Source organism: Loxodonta africana, chromosome 4, assembly GCF_030014295.1.
Source record: "Loxodonta africana isolate mLoxAfr1 chromosome 4, mLoxAfr1.hap2, whole genome shotgun sequence".
Lineage (NCBI taxonomy): Eukaryota > Metazoa > Chordata > Mammalia > Proboscidea > Elephantidae > Loxodonta > Loxodonta africana.
Window position 1 is genome coordinate 30,923,107 of NC_087345.1, and position 27,415 is coordinate 30,950,521.

General features: G+C 36.4%; 1 protein-coding gene and 1 non-coding gene across 2 annotated transcripts; both read right to left on the bottom strand.

The window, feature by feature from the left end:
* Window positions 1–6,828: 6,828 nt before the first annotated feature.
* Window positions 6,829–26,958, bottom strand: ACTR6 (actin related protein 6). The gene is made up of 11 exons (XM_003405286.4): window positions 26,826–26,958; window positions 24,806–24,923; window positions 24,243–24,311; window positions 23,078–23,201; window positions 21,840–21,975; window positions 21,694–21,750; window positions 17,699–17,797; window positions 17,526–17,604; window positions 11,513–11,684; window positions 9,583–9,721; window positions 6,829–7,385 (listed from the first exon to the last, which is right to left on the bottom strand). The coding sequence occupies exons 1-11, from the start codon at window positions 26,891–26,893 to the stop codon at window positions 7,256–7,258; spliced, it is 1,191 nt and encodes a 396-aa protein (XP_003405334.1). The 5' UTR covers window positions 26,894–26,958; the 3' UTR covers window positions 6,829–7,255.
* On the bottom strand, window positions 23,641–23,747 carry LOC111748457 (U6 spliceosomal RNA). Its single transcript, XR_002784176.1, has one exon. It is a non-coding gene; the product is annotated as a U6 spliceosomal RNA (small nuclear RNA).
* Window positions 26,959–27,415: the final 457 nt, after the last annotated feature.

The following is a 27,415-nucleotide window of genomic DNA, read 5'->3' on the forward strand; positions in this document are numbered from 1 at the left end:
ACTGACAGACATGTGGGGGAATTCCAGAACACTTGTGCTCATGAGGAACCTTTACATAGATCAAGAGGCAGTTATTTGGATAGAACAAGGGGATACTGATTGGTTTAAAGTAAGGAAAGGTGTGCGTCAGGGTTGTATTCTTTCACCATACCTATTCAATCTGTATGTTGAACAAATAATATGAGAAGCTGGACTGTATGAAGAAGAACGGGGCATCAGGATTGGAGGAAAACTCATTAACAACCTGCGTTACGCAGATGACACAACCTTGCTTGCTCAAAGTGAAGAGGACTTGAAGCACTTATTAATGAAGATCAAAGACCACAGCCTTCAGTACAGATTGCACCTCAATATAAAGAAAACAAAAATTCTCACAACTGGACCAATGAGGAACATCATGATAAACAGAGAAAAGATTGAAGTTGTCAAGGATTTCATTTTACTTGGATCCACAATCAACAGCCATGGAAGCAGCAGTCAAGAAATCAAAAGACGCATTGCATTGGGTAAATCTGCTGCAAAGGACCTCTTTAAAGTGTTGAAGAGCCTGACCCAAGCCATGGTATTTTCAATCACATCATATGCATGTGAAAGCTGGCTAATGAATAAGGAAGACCAAAGAAGAGTTGACGCCTTTGAATTGTGGTGTTGGTGAAGAATACTGAATATACCATGGACTCCCAAAAGAACAAACCTGTCTTAGAAGAAGTACAGCCAGAATGCTCCTTAGAAGCAAGGATGGCAAGACTGCATCTTACATACTTTGGACATTTTGTCAGGAGGGATCAGTTCCTGGAGAAGGACATCATGCTTGGTAAAGTACCGGGTCAGTGGAAAAGAGGAAGATCCTCAACGAGGTGCAGTGGCTGCAACAATGAGCTCAAGCATAACAACGATTGTAAGGATGGCTCAGGACTGTGCAGTGTTTCATTTTGTTGTGCATAAGGTCACTATGAGTTGGAAGTGACTCGACAGCACCTAACAACAACAACACAAGAGACACACCTTAGACTCAAAGACACAAACTAAAACTCGAAGGATGGAAAAAATATATATCAAGCAAACAACAATCAAAAAAGAGCAGGAATGGCAATATTAACCTGACAAAATCAACCTTAAAGTAAAATCCACCAGAAAGGATGAAGGTAAGTGATTAAAGTGCCAATATATCAGGAAGATATAACCATAGTAAGTGTATATGCACCCAACGACAGGGCTCCAAAATACATAAACTCTTATGGCAATGAAAAGAGAAATAAACAGCTCAACAATAGTAGTAGGAGACTTCAACATATACTTTCAGTGAAGGACAGAACATCTAGAAGAAGCTCAATAAAGACAGAGAAGAACTAAATGTCACAATCAACCAACTTGATCTCATAGACATATACAAAACACCCCACCCAACAGCAGCCAAGTATACTTTCTTTTCCAATGCATGTGGAACATTCTCCAGAATAGACCACATATTAGGTCATAAAGCAAGCCTTAACAGAATCCAAAGCATCAAAATATTACAAAGCATCTTTTCTGACCAAAAAGCCGTAAAAGTAGAAACCAGTAACAGAAAAAGCAAGGAAACAAATCAAATTCATGGAAACTGAACAACCTTGGCTCAAAAACTAATAGGTTATAGAAGAAATCAAGGACGGATAAATGAAATTCATAAAGTCAAATGAGAATGAAAACAATCCTACCAGAAACTTTGAGACACAGCAAAAGCAGTGCTCAGAGGTCAATTTATAGCAATAAATGCACACATCCAAAAAGAAGAAAGGGCCAAAATCAAAACATTAACCCTACAACTCGAACAAATAGAAAGGAAGCAACAAAAGAAGCCCTCGGGCAGCAGAAGAAAGGAACTAATAAAAATTAGAGAAGAAATAAAAACAATTGAGTCAACAAGACCAAAAGGTGGTTCACTGAAAAGATCGACAAAATTGATAAACCACTGGCCAAGCTGAAAAAATAAAAACAGGAGAGGAAGCAAATAACCCAAATAAGAAATGAGATGGGCAATATCACAACAGACTCAAACGAAATTAAAAGAATCATAACAGAATACTATGAAAAATTGTACTCCAACAAATTTGAAAACCTAGAGGAAATGGACAAATTTCTAGAAACATACTACCTACCTAAACTAACACAAACCGAGGTAGAAAAACTAAATAAACTTATTAAAAAAGAAGGGATTGGTAAGGAAGACGTATCCCTATGTGCAGATGCTATGATCTTATATGCAGAAAACCCCAAAGAATCCACAAGAAAACTACTGGAACTAATAGAAGATTTCAGCAAAGTATCAGGATACGAAATAAACATAAAAAGCAGTTGGATTCCTCTATACCAACAAACAGAACGTCAAAGAGGAAATCACCAAATCAATACCATTTACAATAGCCCCCAAGAAGATAAAATACTTAGGAATAAGCCTAACCAGAGATGTAAAAGACCTGTACAAAGAAAACTACAACACACTACTGCAAGAAACCAAAAAAGACCTACATAAGTGGAAAAACATACCATGCTCATCAGTAGGAAGAACTCAACACTGTGAAAATGCCAGTGCTACCCAAAGCAATCTACAGATACAATGCAATACCAATCCAAATTCCAACGACACTTTTGAATGAGATGGAGAAACAAAGCACCAACTCACATGGAAAGGGAACAGGCCCTGAATAAGTAAAGCATTACTGAGGAAGAAAAACAAAGTGGGAGACCTCACACTACCTGATTTTAAAACCTGTTATACCTTCATGGTAGTCTAAACAGCCTGGTACTGGTACGACAACAGATGCATAGACCAATGGAACAGAATTGAGAATTCAGACATAAATTCATCTACCTATGAGCCACTGATATTTGACAAAGGCCCAAAATTCACTAAATGATGCCGGCATAACTGGATATCCATCTGCAAAAAAACTGAAACAAGACCTATACCTCATACCATGCACAAAAACTAACTCAAAATGGATCAAAGACCTAAATCTAAAATCTAAAACAATAAAGATCATGGAAGAAAAACTAGGGACAATGGTAAGAGCCCTAATACATGGCATAAACAGAACACAAACTAACAATGCACAAAAGCCAGAAGAGAAACTAGATAACTGGGAGCTCCTAAAAAAAATCAAACACACTCATCAAAAGACTTCACCATAAGAATAAAAAGACAACATACTGACTGGGAAAAAATTTTTGGCTATGACATAAAAAGGATCTCTAAAATCTATAAGATACTGCAACACCTCAACAACAAAAAGACAAATAACCCAATTAAAAAATGGGCAAAGGATATGAACAGACACTTCACCAAAGACGACATTCAGGCAGCTAACAGATATATGAGAAAGTGCTCACAATCATTAACCATTAGAGAAATGCCAATCAAAACTACAATGAGATACCATCTCACCTCACTCCTCACTAAGGCTGGCACTAATCCAGAAAATATGAAATAATAAATGTTGGAGAGGTTGTAGAAAGACTGGAACACTTATGCACTGCTGGTGGGAATATAAAAATGGTACAACCACTTTGGAAATCAATTTGGTGCTTCCTTAGAAAGCCAGAAATAGAACTACCATAGGATCCAGCAATCCCACTCCTTGTACTATATCCTAGAGAAATAAGAACCATCACACAAATAGATACATGCACAGTCATGTTCACTGCAGCAATGTTCACAATAACAGAAAGATGGAAACAACCTAGATGCTCATCAACAGATGAATGGATAAACAAATTCGGTACATATACACAATGGAATACTATGCAATGATAAATAATGATGAATCTGCAAAATATCTCACAACATGGATGAATTATTCATGCTGAAAGCAATTAGTTGCAAAAGGACAAATATTGTATGAGACTACTATTATAAGAACTCAAAAGGTTTAAACACAGGAAAATATTCTTTGATGGTTACGAGGATGGGGAGGGAGGGAGACAGGAATTCACTAACTAGATAAAAAAAAAAAATAGTAGACATGAATCATCTCAGGTGAAGGGAAGGACAACACATAATACAAAGGAAGTCAGCACAAGTGGACTAAACCAAAGCCTTAGAAGTTTCCTGAATATAACCAAACACTTGGAGGGACAGAGTAGCAGGGTCTGGGGTTTGGGGACCATGGTATAGGGTTGCTATGAGTCAGAATCGACTCCACAGCGATGTTTTTTTTTTAATGGGTTTTTTAGGTCTACTGGCATAACAAAGTTTATTAAGAAAATGTTCTGCATCCCACTGTGGTGAGTGGCCTCTGGGGTCTTAAAAGCTTGTGAGTGGCCATCTAAGATCCATCAATTCATCCTAACCCACCTGGAGCAAAGACACCTGGAGCAAAGACATGAAGAACACCAAAGACACAAGGAAAACATTAGCCCAAGAGACAAAAGGGCCACATAAACCAGAGATTCCATCAGCCTGAGATCAGAAGAACTAGACAGTGCCCAGCTACAACAAATGACCACCCCGACAGGGAACACAACAGATAGTCCCAGATGGAGCATGAGAAAAGTATAGAGCAGAACTCAAATTCATGTAAAAAGACCACATTTAATGGTCTGAGAATGGAGGGATTTCCAAAGCCATGGCCCCCCGATGCTCTGTTAGCCCACAACTAAGATCATTCCTGAAGCCCACTCTTCAGACAAAGATTAGACTGGACTATAAAACAAAAATTATATTCGTGAAGAGTGTACTTTTTAGTTCAAGCAGATACACGAGACCAAATACACAGCTCCTGTCCGGAGGCAGGATGAGAAGGCAGGAAGGGACAGGAGCTGGTTGGAGGGACACGGGAAACCTGGGCTGAAAGGGGGGACCGTGCTGTCACATTATAAGGATTGCAACTAGTGTCACATAACAATACGTGTATAGATTTATGAGAAATTAACTCGAGCTGTAAACTTTTACCTAAAAGTACAATTTAAAAAAAAAAACCTAAAAGAAAAAAAATTCGAAACCAAGGTAGAGAAGTGTTTAAGAGGATTATTCTATCTCGATTATTCATTGATCTAAATTCTGAATCCTCTAGTCTCTTAACATGTATATTATGCATGACCAACACTAAAAAAAAAACCCCATTGTCAAGTGGATTTCAACTCATAGCAACCCTAAAGGACAGAGCAGAACTGCCCCATAGAGTTTCCAAGGAGCAGCTGTTGGATTCAGACTGCTGGCTTTTTGGTTAGCAGCCCGAGTTCTTAACTACTGCACTACCACGGCTCCAGCTGACCAACACTAGAACATGCTATTTTCTGTGCAGGTAATTTGCAATAAAAATGATAAAATCAAACGTGGCTAAGATCTGTCTGTAATCATGGTAAAAGAATCTCAAATTGGGATCATCAATATTTTTCCAAAATGGTAAATATCTTTAATGCATCACCTTAGATAATATTTAGAACTGTTAAATGTTCTCTTCAAAGTCAACTTACTGTATAATATTAAAACAGTCTCTCTAGCAAGAAAGTCTCAAAACGACGTAGGTCTTGGATGGAAGCTTTGATGCTAGAGATGAAGGATTAAGATCTATATTCAATTAATTTCAGAACAGAATTTTTAGTGCCTAAAAAATGAACACTAAGAAACCTACACTGTATACAGAAATTACTGTAGCAATAAGCACGTGTCCTTATGTGTGCACAACAGTCGCAGCAGAACAGAGCAGGAGACATCAGCCTAGGGCATGCTGTGGGAATGCAGCTTTGACAGACACTCCAGTTCCTCACAGGATAAGCCCCCAGGGTTGGTGATGACAGTATTCTGCCTGTCTAGGATGAGGTCCTGACAAGTCCTTTAAGTGGACTTCTCCAGACTTCTAACCTTCAACCACATTACCTTCTAGTTTTGGCACAGTTGCAAAGACTTGTTTTACGTCACAAGTGTCTTCGTGCTACATTGTCCACAGTTTATATAATAATAACTGCATATCACACAACTGTTGTCCCTTTGCAACTCTGTAATGGTAACTGGCTGACCAGGCCCTAACTCGATACAGTCTATGTACAGCAGATAGCTGTTTCAGCCTGCCCAGCATCTATTTCTTCACCTGAATTTTTTTGGGGGGAACCACCTTCTTTCATTCTATGTGGTCCTGGTGGGACTGTCAGTCAAAGCCCCTGAAGCCATGGGGTAGGTGCATGAGTCTAGCTAAGGTAAATAGTGCACTGGGAATTTGATTCGTGAACACATGACTAAGAATAGAAAATACAGGAGATGAAATGCCTTGATGGCAGGGCCCTATAAGGACTGTTCCTCGGCCTCTGCAACAAGATTCATAAAGCTACTCTGGATCTTCTTCCTAAGGTTGTTGGACCAGCTTGTTCTTAGATGTATGAGTGATCCCATTCTGACAACAAATTCTGTTTTGCTTAAGATAGCCCAGATAAGTTTCTACTGCTTGTTATCCAAGAACTCCATCCGACCCATTCACTAACATCACTGATAGCTGTTCTCTAACACTGGAAAGCTGTAGCCTTTAACACCTTAATATGCTTGCTGTGGATTATACAAAACAGTTTTTAGGACAAAATACTAACATTTGTATCAAAAGTTTTTGAACAACCCTGGCCTGAGTTAACTTCAAATTTCTCTTCATCCTAAAAAAAAAAGACAGCATTCTTATGAGTGAATTAATGCATTTCTGCCAACAAAATAGTGACCACAAACATATTAATAAATTGGTTTTAGTCTCCCCCTTTCAAACGTATTCCAAGTAAAAAAGAAACATTATAAACACATGAAATTACTCTTTCCTTTCGTATGTATAAATAAGAATGACAATTTTCTTTTAATAAAATACTTGTTTCTAAAAGAGAGAAATCACATCAGCCTGAAAGCACATTTCCCAGTTCCTAGTCATAGTCATGCAAACAAAACCACCTTCTAAGGAAAACTGACTGGTGAGACAGTTAAGTTTGTGCTCTCAACTATGAAGACTTAAAATGCATTCACTCTTGCATCTTCTAACGAAAGCTAACCTACTTTCAGAGACAGCATAATCACAGTTACGGTAGTCCAGCTCCTAAATGAAAATGGGTGCTGAGTTACAATCTTCTGTAATAACCTAGATCAGCAACCTTTGAAAAAGGATCAAAAAGAATTTACATTACATAAATTCAAGACTTTATCTCAGGATGAAATGTTACACAGGTCTTCAACCTCCTTTAAAATGAAGAATATTGAAATAAAACCTTTCAGTCACAACCAGTCAGGTCTTTCATACAGAAATGTTTCTTAAATATCAAATTTCTCTTCACAGATGCTATGTCCATTTTCTTCATAATCTTCTCTTGTTACCACCATATCTTCAAAATCGTCATTCTCTGATATCAATTTTCCACCTTCCCAGGAATAAGTAATAGGGCTGAAAATAAAAGTAAAGGAATCCAGATGATTTTACAGAAAAACTAAAATGCCTGAAACATGAGTTAGTTAACTAAAATTTGGCAATCTCTACCCAACTTGATTTAACAGAAAATCATTAAAGGTCTGGAAATGACAGAAAGTTTGACACAAGCAGAGAAAACAAACAGGAAAAAGAATGTTGGTCATCACTTCAAAATAATAAATGTTCTTTTTTTCCCCTATGCACTGAATTTATGAACCCTGTATTTCTAATAAAAAAAAACAATATAAGCAAAAGAACAAAAGATCCCTGAGGACAAACACTGCCATACCTGAATCTAAATTTTTTATGTGGCAAAGATATGTCGTTTTATTTATCTTCACGGTAACCCATGAGATGTCTATTATAACTCTCATAGACTTGGAATATGAGGTTCAGACAGGTTAAGTCTGGAATGAGAATTTAACCTAGGATTGTTTTCACAGTCTATGCTTTTGCCACTATACTTTGTTGCCTCTAATATGTAAAACATTTAGAAAAGATAAATCTAGTCCACTCCAACTCACGGTGACCCCAAGTGTGTCAGAGGAGAACTGTGCTCCATAGGGTTTTCAATGGCTGATTTTTCAAAAGTACATTGTCAGGCCTTTCTTCCAAGGCACCTCTGGTGGACGCAAACCTTCAACCTTTCAGTTAGCACCTGAGCACGTTAACCATCTGCACCAACCATGGATTCCCTGATGGTATTAACCCATTGCCACCGAGTCGATTCCGAATCATAGCGACCCCGCAGGACAGAGGAGACCTGCCCCATAGGGTTTCCAAGGAGTGCCTGCCTGGTGGATGTAAACTGCCAGCCTTTTGGTTAGCAACTGTAACTCTCAACCACTACGCCACCAGGGTTTCCTGATGGTATGTCTCCCTCAAATCTCTTATTCGTGGTTGTCTGTTCACTTTTTTAATACATAAATTCCTGTTTGCCTGTCAGTGAATATAAATTCTAATTACAGTGCCTTGTCTTGGAGGGGAGGGAGGGAGACTGAGGAGCTCAGGAAAAAGATGTACTAAGTTCCCTAGGGCCCTGCCTCATGAAAATTTTATTAAGCTCTTGATTTTAGCTAGAGTGCAGTGCCACAATCAGCTGCTCCCTTAAAAAAAAAAAAAAAAAAAAACTCTGATGCCTTTAAACCAAAAAACCAAACCTGTTGCTACTGAGTCAATTCTGACTCATAGCAACCCTATAGGATAGGATAGAACTGTCCCATAGAGTTTCCAAGAAGCCGCTGGTGGATTCAATCTACCGACCTTTTGGTTAGCAGCCAAACTCTTAACCACTATGCCACGAGGGCTCCATGAATGGACACGGCTGTCTCCAATTCAAGTCATGGCTCACCCATGATCTCCTGCTCTCCGAGATTAAAACATCTCTGGAATCGTTCTTACAATTTTGGTTGTTTTCTCCCACCCTAATTTGGGATATGGATTTTCTTGTTCTTGTTTCTATAAAATATAATCTCATTTGTTTTCTAATTTTTAGAAATTCCTCCACATTTGTTTCATCCATGGTACACTTTTGTTTCCTAGAATCTTTATTTACAAAGGAAGAATACTGAACAGTATGACTGGTAAAGCCCTTCTTACAGATCTATAATTCATATTTAATTTCTTTACCTCTAAAGTGCAAAGAAATCTGCTTTTTCTCATAAAACAGAGGAGTGAGGTAGATATCAAACAGTTTTGAGTTTTTTTTTCAAAGACTGAGTGAAAAAGTTCATTTAAAAATGTTTAGAATTAATAAAATTCCAAAACGACTTATAAATTGACATACCTTAATGATTCATTTCTTAAATTTATATAATCGAGAGACACTGTCAAGAAATGACATGTTTCAGATAAATAGATAATAATCTGATTGCTCTGCCAGTAAAAAATCTCTTAAGAACGGGGACTGAGTTACTAGGTGGAAGAGATCTGATGGTAGTTGAGCACCCATTATGTACCAAGCATTATGGTTGACATTTTACATACTTGATCCCACTTAATTCACTGAAATGTCAGGTTTATCATTTACTTTTTATAGAAAAGGAAAAGGAAGATTCAAGAGATGAAGTGAACCTGCCAAGGTGGTAGAACCAGGCTTTAAACTCAAGTCTGCCTGTAGACACCTTATCTACCAACAGACGTCCACGTTTTGTCTACATAAGTGAATACTTACTTTTCCGGCAGCACAACAGAAACATCATAATCTGTTGGAGTGAGACATCGAACCTCTGAGTAAACGCGATCCCTAAATCCAGGGAAAAGGGAGTTTCCTCCTGTCAAAACAATGTTCTTAAAAAAATGTGGCTGCATTTCTTTAAAAGAAAAAGGAGGAAGAGAAGAAAAAAGGCATTAGAAAAGCCGTTTACTTATTTTTCTGGAAAGATGGGGATGGGGAATTACATAAGGAACAATTAGAGATTACAGTTACTAGGTGGGACACTATACGATTTTTGAGGTCCATTCTAAGATTCTGTAATGAGGTTATAGTTTACACGAACAGACACATTAAATAAGGTGAAATATGGCCTCGTAGATATCTACCTTTGAAAGAAAAAGCTAAAGGTGAGGGAACAGAATTCTAGCTACTTATATATACTTGCAAGCTATACATAAATGAGTAACTTTCTAGTAGCAGACATTTGATAATTATAATCATTCTTCCATGAAATGCAGCGTGTCTTGTAGGATGAAAACGAGGCCCCCTTCGTGAAGTTTAACTTAGGAGACCAAACATCCATGTTATCTCACTAATACATATTTATTGTGTAATACTTAAATGTGACAGTGAGAAAGACTCATAATCTATAATAATTAAATTTAATATTCGCACACTTACGAAGTTACATGATGACAAACATTAAGTGCCATCAGTGGTTGGCCAGTCTTAAAAGCCTACTAAGCACCTGGTGGCACAGTGGTTAAAAGGTCGGCTGCTATCCAAAAGGCTGGCAGTTCAAATCCACTAGCCGCTCCTTGGGAACCCTATGGGGCAGTTCTACTCTGTCCTATAGGGTTGCTATGAGTTGGAATCGACTCGACGGCAATGAGTAATGGTAATAGTAAGCACCACTGGGACGTCCATCAGAAATTAATTGGTACTGGTCATCCCACCAGGCATTCTCGTAGTGCAGTGGTTAAGAGCTCAGCTGCTAACCGAAATGTCGGCAGTTCAAACCCACCAGCTGCTCCTTGGAGACCCTACAGGGCAGCTCCACTCTGTCCTATGAGGTCACTATGAGTCGGAATCCATATGACTCAATGGCAATAGGTTTGGTTTCTTTTTTTTAATTTCGTCATCCCATCACGTTTCTGTTCACCAAAACAAGGACAGAGCTCACCTCATATTGACAATGAGTCTCATGACATTACGTTAAAGCAGTACAGTATGGTATAAAATGTTATACACATCATGACTGCAACTTTATATAAAATGTGAAATTAACATGTAAATACTTATGAAAAAATTATGTTAAATTAATGGCATTATATGAGTTTCTTTTTCATCTTTTTTTAATGGGAGGAAAGCACATTGCTTGTGTTAGATTTTCTACAATGCCTAGACTGTTCTTTGTGAACGAGGAAGACACTTTGAAGATACAAAAGTACTCTGACACCCTAGAACATCATTTAATTAAAGTATGCTTCAGAAGAACCCAGAAATGACTGTGAAGTGCTACACTCCAATTTCATTAAAACTAACTTCCTGTATATTAGTCCAAATATAATATAAAGAATGAGCCATTCTATCAACAGCTGAAAACTATTAAATTGCTAAGTTAAAAATTTCTATTCTGTTCAAATTTTGGTTAAATTAAAACTTTTCTAGAATAGATATGCAAGCTAAAACTCATGGAGAGATTAATTTCTTCAAGTTTAAATGGATCATATTGACTTTTCCTATATCATATTTGTAACCTGGGACCAATAAAGTAAGAATATGTAAAGTGTATTGTAAGATTTCGAAATCTCTGCAAATGAAACAGACTTGCATTTACCTGAAATTATTTAGAAGAAACAGATTATTTCTCCAAGGTTCTTAGAGATTAAGATTTTTTTAAAAAACATCATTACTCCTCAATATTTTACTGTAAGTATTTCCATACCTTCAGGTAAGTTCTGAATTGAGCAGACAATAGCTTCTGGAATTCCCATTTCTTGAATGCCTATGTCAGATGGATTAAAGAGTATTTCTGGAACAGCAAATCTCTCATTGGCTAGGCGAAGAATTTGTTCCCCAGATTTATATTTTCCACTTAACACCATTTCTTCCCTTGGCTTAAAGAAAAATAAGATCAAAAGTTTAAGCTATATTACCTAGCTCACATGACTAACAGTAACTAGCAATACATAATACTAATATATTAACATGTTCTTCAAAGTTTCAAGATTCTCAAGTTAGAAAAATGTGGTTTCTCTCCTGTTGCCTACACCACACATACAAATAATTATTGACTCTAATAAGGCTGTTTCCCAAAGGACAATCTGGTTTTATTCCATGTATTTTAAATCAGAGAGAATGAAAGATAAGAGAGAGAGAACTTTATAATATACCTATGGTAATAGGGATACTCTAAATAAAAATATTGACTGTATGTCTTGTGTTCCTACCTCTACTTTCATTCCCCAATGTTAGATGTTTAGTGGACACTGTGGCTCTGTTCTATTAGGATTCCCTCTTTTCCTTGTGTCAAAATCTCATACCTTTAAATTTTTTTACTATTTATTCAATCTCTTTTCAAAAATTCAGTTTCCAAATGACTTATATAAATACACAGACTTTATTCTTGAGTGTTGTTGTTCTTGGGTGCCGTGGAGTCGGCTCTGATTCACAGAACCTTACATGTAACAGAACAAAAGGTTGCCTGGTCCAGTAACTTGCAATTCCACCTTTGCATGAGGCCCAGGCATAACACATACTTTCAACAACCATCACTCACATTCTCGTTACTTATATCGTGCTAACCAAACCCATTTTGTAGGAACCAGAAAAAAATTATCTCCTTCCACAACATTCTACATCATGAAAATAACAGTCCCTTTTCATTTTGTTGAGAATCATCAGCTCCTATACTCTAGTTTCAATTCTGGACATTCATTCCATTTGTACTCTACATGCAGTTTTCTTTCCATAACAGAGTAAATCCCAATCCTTTTTCCAATCCAAAAACCAAACCTGCTGCCACTGACGTGATTTCATAACGACCATATATGACAGAATAGAACTGCCCCATAGGGTTTCCAAGGAGTGGCTGGTGGATTCAAAGGGCCAACCTTTTGGCTACCACCCAAGCTCTTAACCACTGCGCCACTACGGCTCCCAGTGCTTTTTAAAGTATAAAAATAATTAAAATAGGTGAAAAAAATCAATAATTTATTGTTAAACAGTAATGTATATAGAGTATTACCAAAAAAAAAACCAAAAAAAAACCTGTTGCTGTTGAGTCGATTCCAACTCATAGCAACCCTACAGGACAGAGTAGAGCTGCCCCATAACAGTTTCCAAGGAGCAACCGGTGGATTCGAACTGCCGACCTTTTGGTTAGCAGATGTAGCTCTTAACCACTACGCCACCAGGGTTTCCATAGAGTATTACAGATTCCCTAATATAATCAGTTCCCTACCCTCTGTTCAGGGCTCCACTTCTTCAGAGAGGCTTTTCCTGACTTCTAAACAAAAGTTACCTCCTTCCTTTATTCTCTAATATCACCCTAAATTATCCTTCATAATCTGTATTGATGACCATCACATATAAAGTACTTTGCAGAGTAACCTGGTTCATAGTAAATATCCAGTAAATTCTTGATAAGGGCATGCAAGCCAACAACGTGCTGTTCATTGTACCAGGTGTTTTATGTACATTCTCCCACTGAACTCTCACATAAGCCTGTAAGACACGCATGTTTTACTTTCATTATGATGCAACTGAGGCTCGGCAAGGTTACATGACTTACCCAAGGTCAGTCATCCAATAACCCACTACACTGCCACTCTTGACCTGGAATATGAATGATTTAGATTCTATCTTTTGGGAATTCCATGTGCAAAACATTATTTTTAAATAAAAATTCCCAAAAATTACAGAATATTCACAACACCCGAGGAAGAGCAAGAAAAACTATAAATCACGTTTAACCCAATTAAATTATTGCTATAATGATAAAGAGAAGAATATTATTCCTTTATATTTGAAATATCTTTCCTTCTCAGGCAGAGTGGAGCATTTCCTATAAATTAACAAATTCATATAAAACTGATATTGGCTTGGCTTAAAGGACATAACTCATTTTGTCAACCACCAAAATGGCTTAAGACAGATGCAGACTCAAAGAAATTCAGTAGACAAAACATTAGAGGTTATCTAGTCCTTACTCCTGATTTTATAGAAGAGGATCATGTGCCTTACCCAGGATCAAATATTAACTAGGGGAAGGTGTCAGGATTAGATATCCTTGTTGAATGTTAGTAACAAAGCCATTAATCGTTAATAATATGTAATCCAGTACCGCAAGTAGTTTCTGTTTTTAGAAGTATAATTCCAAAAAGATTTTTGTTTTAAACACAGACAAATGAATTTTTAAGGCTTGCTGGGAGTTGCCATTTCAGTCACCATAGGGTGTGATTATTTCAGAGCCTTCATAAATTGAGGTCCCATTCCATCAAAGAAATGATCAGTTTAAATTACAATGGCTCTGAAGAAAGTGGTAATCATTAATTACGAGGTAATTTTCTCACTTAGGTCAGACAAGTTGCATTATACTTCAGTAGGTATTCTCTTTCTAATAAGAGATAAAACTAAAGTTTCTATCAGTTGTAATTGGTAACAATCTTATAGACTTTGTCATTATTGTTATCGTTACTATCCTTAGCACTAGAAAAATCAAGGTTATAACTTTTACCAAAGTATTTAAAAATATTCTTGAATAAATAATACCATAGTCCAAATTTTAGTAATATCTTAAGTACAATGGCTCTCAAATAAGGCTAAATATAATTCCTTTTCATTGTATGTAGTACTGCTTTTCTAATTTTGCAAGTATTTATCAGCTCTTACCTCAGTTGTACATCAGACAACAATGAAAACATTTTAATCAATGAAAACAAGTTAATCAAGTATTAAAAAACCTCAAAACAACTATGTTTTAGGATTAATTTTAACATGTACAAAATATAACTTACTAAATCTTAAAAAATTCTTAATACATATGCATGATTTAACATGGATTATGAATACAGTGTAAATTTTAAGATTGACAAAATAAAACATTAAACCATTCTTTCTGAATAAACATTAGATACAATATTCCATGATCTGATGAGAGTCCAGCCCAACTGACTCCGTCCACTAACTTGATATTAAAGTGCATATTACATAGGAGAATCAGTAACCTGGAATCTATGCTGAGTTAGCGAAGCACAGTCCGTAACCAGATTCTGTTCACAAGGTCAAAGACCAATAAGAGAATAGCTGCAAACAACCTCAGGTGGCTTCTGCCTTATTTCTCCAAAGACAACCCGCAGAGACAATGATGAGTAAAACATGGTGAACTGGGGGAACGACCACACCTCTGCATCTCACCGTGTAAGGTGCTGGTTTGAGAAACTAAGGTTTATGATTTGGCAAGGAAGAAACGGGCAAATTAGAGAACAATTAACGACAACATAGTATTTTATAATATGAATATATCACAATAACCAATAAACTGGGAAAGAAACAGGAGAGAAAGACTGGTGATTTCCAAACCTAGCTGATCACCTAATCATGTCAGAGAGATTTTTCTTTTCCTTTTAATTGGAGGCCCCCCAGGCCCTGTTTCAAACTTAGTGACTTGGCATTTCCAGGTACAGGACATAGAATATGAATTTTTTTTTTTTTTTAAGTGCCCCAGTTGATTCTAATGATCTGGGTTTGGAAAGTTTCAGAATCACTGAGGCTTTACTCAGGGTCCATCCCTGTATAATGACGGATTACTTTACCACCAACCGTCAGTTTGTTGTACTACAGTGGCTTGTGTGTTGCTATGATGCTGGAAGCTATGCCACCAGTATTTCAAATACCAGCAGGGTCACCTATCGTGGAGAGGTTTCAGCAAAGCTTTCAGGCTAAGACAACTAGAAAGAAAAGCCTGGTGATCTACTGCTGAAAATCAGCCAATAAAAACCCTATGGATCATAACAGAATATTGTCCTAAATGGTGCAGGAAGATGGGCCCCCTAGGTTGGAAGGCACTCCAAATACACAGCAGCTGTGACAATGAACTCAAATATAGCAACGATCGTATATATGGCACAGGACTGGGCAACATTTCATTCTGTTCCATGTAGGGTCTCCATAAGTCAGAGCTGGTTCTACATCAACTAACGACAACATTACCACTATTAACTTGCTACAGTGCAATATATTCTCCACACGGTGTTTTATATCACTGGAGAGTGTGTTATGAGGATGATCAAATATGCCTAATGAGAAAGAGGTTTGCTATCTAAACGTTAGGGGCAGTTTTCCTTGTCTTGTAAAGCAGGGAAAAATATGTCTCCCATATACTAACTAGGATTTGGGCTCCCACAGTTTCTCTCCCCCAGATTCATGCCCAGAACAACCTGATACCCTAATTTTGTCCCAACCTCCACTTCTGAAAACCACCCTACGTCTTTCCACAGAATTTGTTTCTAAGCACATTACAGGATGATTTCAATTTCCTAAGGCCACAGGTAGCTGCCTCTGAATTCTGATTTGTATACCACTCAATATTTTTTTTTTTTCAATAAACTGGCCAATAATTTTTTTTGGATTTCAGGCATATAAAAGAGTATAGATTATATAAAAACTATGTATCCACCAACCAATTTAATACAACTTTACAGATAAACACTCCTTCCCATTTTTCTTTTTATCAAATACATGCATAGTTTTATACTTTTATTTCATATGTATTCCTAAACAACATAAATCATTATTCTGTACAGACCAAGACTGTACATATCCTCTAAAACTTTTTCATCAAACATTATGTCAATGAGATTTATCCATGCTGATGATATAGTTCTAGTCCAATTTCACTGCTGCTTATTATTTTATTCTATTGTGTTCCATAGGGTTTTCAATGACTAATTTCAGAAGCAGATTGCCAGGCCCTAGTCTGTCTTAGTCTGGGAGCTCCATTGAAACCAGTCTACCATGGGTGACCTTACTATATTTGAAACATGGCTGGCATACCATCCAACATCATAGAGATATGCAAGCAATCACTGTATGACAAACTGACAGATGGGAAACCCTCAGTGAGATAGACTGGCACAACAGCTGCAACAATGGACTCAAACACACCAACAATCATGAAGACGGCACGGGATCAGGTAGCATTTTTCCTGTTATACGTGAGGTCACCAGGAGTTGGAGCCAACTCGATGGCAATTAACAACATTATAGTATTTTATGATACGAATACATCACGATTTAGTCTTCTTCCATTAGTGGGCACTTAGGCTGTCCCCAGTTTTTCAGTCTTTTAAAATATACTGCAATGAATATTATCATGTCTCCTTGTGCAAATGTGCTTATGTTTCTGACCAAAGATTCTTAACTGACCAACAGTCCTTATCAACCAGTAACTAGAAACACAAACTTCATATCTACTCAAACACAGAACTGATAACTGATCTGAGCTGATCAGAGATAAGGAGAAATTATTTTGACATCCAAGATAAACTGCTTCTCAACACTTTGAAAGTGCATTGGGTTTTACCCTTTTCAACTACAATCTAATCATATCAGACTAAACATGAGTAAAATTCCACCCTGGGCCAGCTATATCAATAATTTCACAACAGGAAAATAATTTTTAACTGGATTCAAACTATTAAGTAAACAGAAAGGTTAACCATAATATAATAATACTATTTAGCTCCAGATTTGTCCCATGTACTAGAAGTTCTTTTTCTAAGTTTAGTGAGAAATCGATTAACCTAATATATACACTTGTGCCTGCAGAAACTGCTGCCAGGAAGGCAGTCGACAACTCTCCTAGACCCTGCCAATCCCAGCTGAATGTGAAATGATTTTCAAATCCGACTCAGGTGGTAACTTGAAGAAATACCATTAAAGATTTTTAAAATTACCTTACAAAAGCCCTTTTTAATTGTACTGAAATCAGGCAAAACATAGTCTATCATTACTGTATTTTCTTCTCCTTTCAACCTGCAAAACAAAATAGAGACTTAACATAATATTTTAACCATGTGTAACACCACCCAAAAATCAACGTTCCAATTCTTAGATCACTAGTATATACTTTGCGATATCCATGTCTCTATAAAAATCCTGAGACACATAGCATACGTCTTCTTTTACTTGATTAATCACATGTGTTTCATCCATAACATGTAGTTGCCTAAAAAGAAATAAAAAATGTAACATTTGAAATGGAAAAAATTTAAATACAGCTTCCAATTACCATTTAAATTTTTTTTTCTGAAATTAAAATTTCAGGTAAGTGATTTAAGATATTCAATTCTTGAATGTGTACAATATTTTAACTCTTGCTTTCATTATCTTATTTAACCCCAACATTATCCCTCTTACACCAGGTGTTAGTCTAGTTTGACAGTAAAGAAACTGAAAGCAGAGATGTTACATTTCTTTCAAAATAATAAGGCTTATCTGACTAAAGAGCCAACTATCCCCCAGCCCCCTACCATTCTGAATAGAATTTTTCTAAAATGCCTTAACTCTTTGCACTTTCTTTTCTGATTATCAAAGTACTATGAGTCAGTACACCGTATTTGGCACAGAGTAGATATTTAATAAATACTTGAATGAACCAATGAAAACACAGGTTAACTGTAGAAAATGAAGATATCTAAAGAAATAAGCAAAAATGTGAGGCTGTTTAATATTTTTCTCTATACCCAGATTTTACAACATACTGCATATTTTTTATGTTTTAAACATTATCTCACAAATATTTTCTTATGCTATTTCATATTCTTTAAAAATACTATTTTTACTGCCTTATAATATTCAATCAGATGGATCTACTGAGAGGTACCTACCAATTTTTCTAATGTTGGAAGATCAAAGAGGAAAGATACTGTTGTATTTAGAAACATGGGCTTTGGAGTCAGAGACCTAAGTTTGAGTCACAACTTAGTGTTACTTGAACTCTTTGAGACTTAATCTTTTCTACTCTAAAAAGGTGGTAAGACCACCTACTTCTCAGGGCTGTAAGAGTTATTCTTGTCATACATGTAAAATGTTTAGCATAGTCCCTGTATTCGGTAAATAAAAAAACATTATTATTGCTTCTTTTTGATTCTGCAAAAAAAAAAATTTCATATCCACCATATTTCATCTTCTCTAAAATGCACAATGTACCAATGAGAAGAAAAAAATTCTGCTAATTAGTAAACTATGATACAATTCTAAAAAAAAAATTCTAAATAATTGGAAGAGTCATCCCAATTTTAGAAGTTTAAATGTAGAAAAGTGCAGCCCAGAATCAATGAAATACAGGTATCTTTATCCATACCTCTGATTATCTTTTTATTATTAATTCACACACTGGGACACAGAATGTAAGTATTTTTAGTTTCCTGGTATATTGCCAACCTGTTTACCAGAAAAGTCTCATAAATTATGTGCCAACCAGCAGTGAATGAGAATGCCCATATCACAAATCTTCAAGAGCATCACCTTTTGAAAAAAAATTCTATTAATCTGGATTATAAAACGGTGCTTTAATTTGCATTTTCTCTCTTAAGAAGTCAGTGCTATGAGGGAGAGGAATTCTTACCTCTTTTGTTCACATATGTCTCACAATCTCCTAAATAAATGCTCAATAAAGATTTGCTGAACTGAATCTATGATCACTACAGGTGTTTAACATTTTTAGTCTGAGAATGATCCATTTACGTCCTTTGGCTGCATGTTACTCTCGAAAAATTATCTATTTGTGCCACTGAACATTTGTTTTGAGAATTTTCTAACCATTTTATATTCCAAAAAAGCCAAAGCCACTGCCATCAAGTCCATTTTGACTCATAGGGACCCTATGGGACTGAGTAGAAGTGCCCCATAGGGTTTCCAAGGAGCATTTGGTGGATTCGAACTGCTGACCTCTTGGTTAGCCACCAAGCTTTTAACCACTGTGCCACCATTTTATATTCGGGTAGTGTTTTTCTTATGAATTGATAACAGCCCATAATATATTGAAGATAACAACCCTGTTTCATATTTGTTTCAGGTTTATTTTTCAGGTGTATGTATGCCTTAGTTTTGTTTACAAAGGTTTGTGATGTACACAGGTTTAAAATTTTTAGTAAAATACATCCGTTTCTATATTTCTTCAACTGTTTTTATGCTTAGCAACTTAAATATTTTCTTCTTGTGGTTTTATTTTTACATTTACGTCTTAAATCCACTTGAATTTTAGTGTATGAGGCAAAGTAAAATTTTTTAATATGATTTTTCCCTAATCAGCTAACTTTCCATGTATCCTTTCCTGAATCATTACTTTCCTCCTCATTGGTTTCTGATGTTTTCTTTAGCTTATATCACTTTTTTTTTTTTTTAAATATAATGTTTGATTCAGGATTAATTATTCAGTCTCACCGATCTGTCAGTTAATTCTTATGCTAGTAGCACTTTAAAATGTTTTATCATTTACTAGGCAGTCTCTTTTCACTATTATTCTTTTTCAAAAATATTTAAAATTTTTTACCAGCTTGTTTTTCAAGTTCTATTTTAACAGCCTTGATTTTTTAAATATATGATTTTTTTTTTCATTCAGCATGGAGGAGTGACTAAGTGTACAGGCTCTGGAACCATGCTGCCTGGGATTTGGCTATTGTTCACATCTGGCTCAATCTTCTCTCCGTTTCCACTTTGCTGCTTCTAATCTGACTGGGCTGGGGAGCTGTACATCCAAGCAAATTGAAACTAAGCCCGCTTCTATTTGGTTCTGCAATGAGTATCATTCACATAATCATAATATTGTAATGCTATTTATTATGTTTTTATTTTCAGAATTAATCTATAAGCAAGTCAAGAAAGATTCAACTATGTTTAAAGTATAAATGTTACAAACCTCAAAAACTTAAAAGTAGTGATACAAGACTATGGTTAATGGAAAAAGTCAGTCTCAAAAGGGTACATACCATATGATCCCATTTCTGTAACATTCTTGAAATGACATATAGCACAAAAAAACCCAAACCAAACCTGTTGCTGTCGATTCCAATTCATAGCAACCCTATAGGACAGAGGAGAACCACCCCATAGTGTCTGCAAGGAGCGGCTGGTGGATTCGAACTGCTGATCTTTTGGTTAGAAGCCAAACGCTTAACCACTGCACTGCCCGGCCCTGACATACAGCATAAAAAAAACTAAACTCACTGCCGTCAAATCGATGCCGACACATAGCGACCCTACAGGACAGAGTAGAACTGCCCCATAGAGTTTCCAAGGAGTGCCTTGTGGATTCATACTGCTGACCTTTTGGTTAGCAGCTATAGCACTTAACCACTGCGCCACCATGGTTTCTGACATATAGCGTAAAAAAAAAAAAAAGGGAGCAAAGGGATACTGACAGTATCATACTGTCCAAAGTTAAAGTGTCAAGAGATTGAGATTTAAAACCTATTTACAATGTTAAACATAACACAACAAAAAATAATCACAAATTTAGGAGGCAAGAGAAGAGTGGGAGGTGGCTAAATGCACTAAATTTTCCATCTTTTAGTGGACAGTCAACTAATATTGGTTAATCAAGAAACAGAAATATCAATATGCTATTAAGGCGTATAGAAATAAAAAACAGATACAGCTCAAATATTATGCTCTCTGTGGAGTGTAAATGAAGTAAGGGCCAGAAGAGGAGATTTATTTTCCTTTTAGACTCTGACTTTATTACATGTGTTTTCAATGTTTTACCATATACAATATTTATAATTTTAGTATTATGAATAAATTAACCACCTCCCCAAAGAATGACATGCTATATATAAGTGAAATACTATATGTATTACAGTAACGGTTCAGAATTCAACCAAATTTAAATATTTCCCACTTGTTTTTAGTATCTAGAATTTGGAACACTCTTTTGAGGTGATTAATACCATCGTACATGCTAGAAAGCTTTCCAATTTGAACATCATTAGTATTTAATATGTAATACAGAATTACATCCTGGACATAGAACTAAAGGTAACAAATAATTTTAAAGTACTTTAAAAAGTGCATCTTCAGAACCCGTTCCTCCCAAAGAATCAAAGCTGAGATAAACTTTACCTGTAAGAGATGATCTCCTTTAGGTGATTCGTTAAGAGCTTTCCTCCCACATTTATCCTAAAAAAGGAGAGTTCAGCTCTGGTTCAGTTATGACATATTTAATTCAGTTTCATCCTAAGAAATAGCAAAAATCAAATCCAACGCACCGAATAATTGCTTCTTTTTTCTTTTTACTTCTACAATAAGGAACAATATGTGTAAAAGAATATCCACTATCTACAATGATGCAGCATAATTCTGAAGGATTATCTCGGAAATACCTATGTGCACTGAGAGCCCCAGCTACAAGAAAAAAAAAGAGAGAAAATTACATTTGATAAATACGTAACACTAATTTAAAGCAATAAAGAGAAGTAGCAAACTAAGACAAGCACAGAGACAAAAATTTTCCCTTTATTTATTAAAAAAAGTCAAAGTAACAGCCATAACGGTCACAAAATCTTTGTAGTGTTTAAACTTTAAAACATCACACGTATGTAGTAAGTATGATAAAAAGAACAGTGATCAATTTTTAAAAGTAAATTTTCACGTCATAGCTAATAGTAGTTAATTTAACAGCAACTAATTTTTACTGAGCATTTATTACACACCGGGTTGTATTCTAATCTCTGTATGTTGAGCGTGTGTGTTTTCATCCTCACAATCCCATTTTACAGATGAGGAAACTGAGGTACAGAGAAGTTAAATAGCATGTCCAAGGTGACATAATTAGGAAGTGGCAGGGCCAGAATTCCAATCTAAGCAGTGTGGCTCCAGAGCAGGGTTTCTCAACCTCAGAACTACTAACATTTTGGGCCATAATTCTTTGTTGTGTACTGTTCTGTGCACTGGAGGACATTTACCAGCATCCCTAGCCTCTACCCATTAGATGTCAGCAATATCCTCCCTGTTAATACCACCAAAAATGTTTCCAGGCCATCCTCAAATGTCCTCTGGGTGGCAAAACTACCCAAGGTTGAGAATCACTGTTCTACAGACTGAGCTATTAACCATCATATTATATTGTTGCTTATATAGACTTATTTTCTGTAAGCTAAATATTTGAACACTGGTTATTTTTCACAGATGAAGTAAAATTCATCATACATAATCATGTGATGGAGTCCTAGCCTTTAATAAACTTGTTTTTGGATGATATTTCAGCAACAATAATCTTTCAGAGATTAGAAATGTATGGCTACTAACTTAATTAAGGAAAAATATCTGACTAATCAAAAGAACCAATGAGAGGGGTCTGACTAGATAAACTCTAGTTGAAAATTCCATATTTTATTTTCTTCAAATCTAAAAGAATGCCACCCAGTATTCTAGGATTTTAAGTGTTTCTTTACCCTATTCATATCCATATTCAAGTAACTCTATTTCATTCAAAACTTTAACTCACCGTTTACTCTTAATACTGCTTGGAACTGGTATTCCTCAAACAGGATTTCATTCATTGATTCTTGGATTGAAGTGAAGTTAAAATATGGCTCTGTGATGATAATGTTAGTATCTAAAAAGTCTACCTATGGGAGAAAAAAAAATTTCGTAACTTTATAGTGATAATTATAAAAACTTGTTTTATATACATAAACAAACTTATTTAATCCTCACAATAATCCTACAAGGTTAGTCTTATTATTGTCCCCATTTAAAAGATGAGCAAACTGAGACACAAAGGGTTGCGTAAGTTACCAAGGCTCATATGGGTAGTGACATAGCTAGGATTATGCAGGGAGTCTAGTTACAGAATCTATATGCTTGACTAGCATGTGCAATTTTATCTCCCATAATGGCAGCACTAATAAAATGGTCCTGTTAAATTGTTTAAAGAGAATTATGCAAAAGTAATGAGTAAAATAACTACACGTATCACAGCCATTTTTTTTTCCAACTAAGCATTTTTTTTAATTGTTGCACTTTAGATAAAGGTGTACAGAACAAACTCGCTTCTCATTAAACAACAAAAATATGAAACACCTTATGAATTTGCATGTCATCCTTAAGCAGAGGCCATGCTAATTTTCTCTGTATCATTCCAATTTTAGTATATGTGCTGCTGAAGCAAGCACTCAGAGCTGTTTTTAAAAAGGAAAACGTGAGAAGCTTTAGGATATTTAAAGTTTACGTAATTCTCTCCCATACCTCCTGAGAAGCATTAAAACTTAAACATTCTCTCCATACACCCATAGTTACAGTAGACATTAAAAGCACAAAATTCTCATTTTGTAACATTCACACGTTCAGACACATAGTCAAGAATATTTTATCATGAAAATAAAAGTGAGGTAGTGAGTTGGTCTAATAAAATTATTAGAAATCTGAAGTACGATTTTAACCCTGAGTTGCATACAGACTTTCTCTGTTCAACCTCTTTAGAACAGAAATTCTATTCACTTACATTTATTTAACATTTAGAAAATCAAAGCCAGCTACACTAAATTACAGTGATTTAAATATATACTAGAAACAAATCTGTAAGTCTATAAATCTTAAAACGTAAGTTCTCACTTCTCATTTGAATAAGACATGGAAATAGAGTTTGAATACATACTCCGGTCTGTTACCTGATACATTTCTTTTCCAAAAAGATAATCCCAAACTTGTCTCTGAACATCCCAGTTTACCAAGTAGCCCTAAAAAAAGTTACAAATCATCAAGAGTATCTGAACAATTTTTAAAAATCAAAGATTAATATATTGCAAATCATTGATTTCTCTTTATGCCTTATTTCCTCCAGTCTAATGCTGTATGAATTACAAACAATCATATTGGCATGCTTTTCTCCTTTTAAAGTTCAAAAACATTATACAAATTATTAATACCAAACTTTCAAGGGTTCAAAAGACAGACCAATATGTACAGATGCCTCTTTACACTTATTTTTTTACATTAACGCAGTCAGCTCATTTGGCTTTTAAAATAAACAAGATTCAGTACCTGAATCAGCAACTAAATAATGGTCATTTGTTTTTATCAAGATAATTTAATTTCACTTTTTGGTTTTAATAAGATCTTAGTTAAAATTTAAATCACCTTTTCTTAGAGATCTGAAAATGTTCCCATACATACTTACTAAGTCTCATAAATTGAGATCTACAGTGCTAGAAATGACACATAACTAGATTACCTTCTGAAAAGGAAGGATGTAAAAGAGTCCAGAAGGGTCTTTAATTTCATCTATCTGGTTAGCAGTAAAGGTTTTGAGACGTGCTGTTTTTGACCTAAACTGACAGTTAGGAATAACCCTATAAACAAAAAACAACAGAATTATTCCCAAAACACTTATTCCCCAAAATACATTTACTGATGCCAAAATTAATACACTGGAAATCTGTGTTTCTCATTCTGTCTTCAAATAAAAAAAATCCCCCCCCCTTTTTTTTAAGGTTCTAGTATGTACCAGGCTCTGTGCCAGACCCTTGGTCTTTCGCAAAGTAATCCTCAAGAAATCTTTACAGGCGGGTATTGGAATCGCCTTGAATGGTTGGTTGTTGGTTACTGATTCCACCACTGCATAGCTGAGAACCAGGATCCAGGTAAAGGTGCTGGTCTTTCCAGCTTTCATGTGGAAATCCTTTCAACCACTCGGGTAAAAGAATCGCAAGTTCAAAATTCTGGCCATAAAATTATTTCCATGAAACCAACGTTTTTCAGTATGCAAGATGCCACAAGGTACAGAAGTAAGTAGTTTTAAATGACTTCTGCTCACCATGAGCTTACAGTCTGGTTAAGGAAGATAAACTATAGCCATTATCAATCACACACATACACATAGATGAGAACACTGGGATAATACTGTAAAAATGTTTTGTACCTACTTATTTCACCTACTATACTGTCAGCATTTTCTCTGTATGTTTAAGAATTCTTTGAGCAGAATATTTTAAGAAGTTGCATTGTATTCAATCTTAGGGCTGTATAATTTAACCAACTTGTTATTCTTGATTACTTAGCTTGCTTCCCTCCCCCTCCCCTTTTTTATTAATTTGCTACCATACGCAACATCTATAAAGAATATATAACATCCTTCTAGTTATTTTCATCAAGCACCTGTAATTAACTCCTTATGTAACTGACAAGAAACAGAATTGCCACATCATAGGATATAAACAATGATACACATCGCCAAAATATTTTCCAGAGAGACTGTACCAATTTACATTCCTAAACAGTTGGACTGCCTCCTTAAAAAAGAAAAGACCCCGAACATCCTTTTAGTTCAGGAATGAAGTCACTCCTGAGGTTCACTCTTCAGCCAAAGATTAGACAGTCCCATAACACAAAACGAGTCCAAATGGGCACACCAGCCCAGGAGCAGGCAAAGACAAGGAGGCAGGAAGGGACATGGAAGCTGGTAACGGGGAACACAAGGCCGAGAAGAGAGAGTGTTGACATGTCGTGGGGTTGGCAACCAAAGTCCCAAACGATATGTGTATTTTTTAATGAGAAGCTAGTTTGCTCTGTAAAACTTCGTTTGAAATACAAAAAATAAATAAATAAAAGAAGCAAAGGAGAGGGTGTTTTTCCAAGTGTCCAGAGGGACTAAATAAAGAATCTTCAAGGTCTCTAGACATTAAGAAAATGGTTTTAGACTTTTCTGGGCCACGGATCCGTTTGACGATCTGGTGAAAGCTATAATCGCGTCTCCAGGAGAATGCCTACACATTCAATATGCGGCCCACAATTCCCGAGGGTTCATGAACTTTGTTTACAGATCACTCTGTCAAGAAAGGAGTCTTGGTGGCGCAGTGGTTAAGGCCTTGGCTGCTAACCAAAAGGTCAGCCGTTCAAATCCACCAGCCCTCCTTGGAAGCTCTATGAAGCAGTCCTACTCTGTCCTATATGGTCGCTGAGTCGGAATCGACTCAACGGCAACGGCTTTGGTTTTTTTCGTTTGCTGTCAATAAAAGCTTCTCTAGAAGACTGTTAGGTAGGCTATTTCCTGTTACGAACGGAAACACACATCCTTTTTCCGGGGCAGCACAGCCCAAAGTTAAAAGCAAAATCAATTCCAGTTCAAAGCATCCCTACCCCCACACCTCCAAGCCCAGTATCCCTTTGGCTCAGGTTAGGGCCGCGCAGGGGCGCCTGCAGTTCACCGATGTCCTAAGATAAAGCCTGGCGTGTGAAACTACGTAAACACTTACGAGACATTTTCACGGCTGTAACCGATTTTGGCGTTGTAGGCTCCGTTATCCAGCACTAAGGTTGTCATTTTAGCACAAGCACACACCCACTGCTTCCGCTTTCCCTTCCCGACCCTTCTGTTCACTCTTCTTCCGGCTCTCTATGGTTTGCTTGGGCGGGACGTTAGGACGTGTTTCCGGTCTCCTTAACAACGGAGGACGCCGGAAGCCAGAGACTGGACGCGGAGGACTGTGTCCGCGAGTGTCATACTATGCTTCTAAGCCTAACTTGTTTAGAGTGGTGGGGAGATCTGACAAGATTGGAAACGGCTAAGTGCCTTTCGCCCATTGCGTATTTGTCCTTTACTTCGCAGATCGACTTACTCATGCAAGTTTCTTGTAACCCTTGTAGACAGCTTTTTTTTTTTTGTCTTCAAATAGTATTGTTCAGACAGTAACATTCTTGAGGAATAGAGTGCAAAACCATACGCACTGTGAAACTGTGTATGAGATCTCTCCATTCTCATCCCCTTCCACTCCCTGTGCAACTGAAAGATCCACCCACTGTGAATCATACATGTGCTGTTCTGTAAACCCGTCTTGCTTTCTTC

What these genes read in the sequence shown, in the direction of transcription:
- ACTR6 (XM_003405286.4), bottom strand. Translation starts at nt 26,893, where the DNA reads ATGACAACCTTAGTGCTGGATAACGGAGCCTACAACGCCAAAATCGGT. An exon ending in AGCAGTATTAAGAGTAAACG is followed by an intron (nt 21,976 to 23,077) that starts GTGAGTTAAAGT and finishes TTTTTCTTGTAG; the next exon opens with CTGGGGCTCTCAGTGCACAT. An exon ending in AAAAAAGAAGCAATTATTCG is followed by an intron (nt 21,751 to 21,839) that starts GTGCGTTGGATT and finishes CTCCTTTTTTAG; the next exon opens with GATAAATGTGGGAGGAAAGC.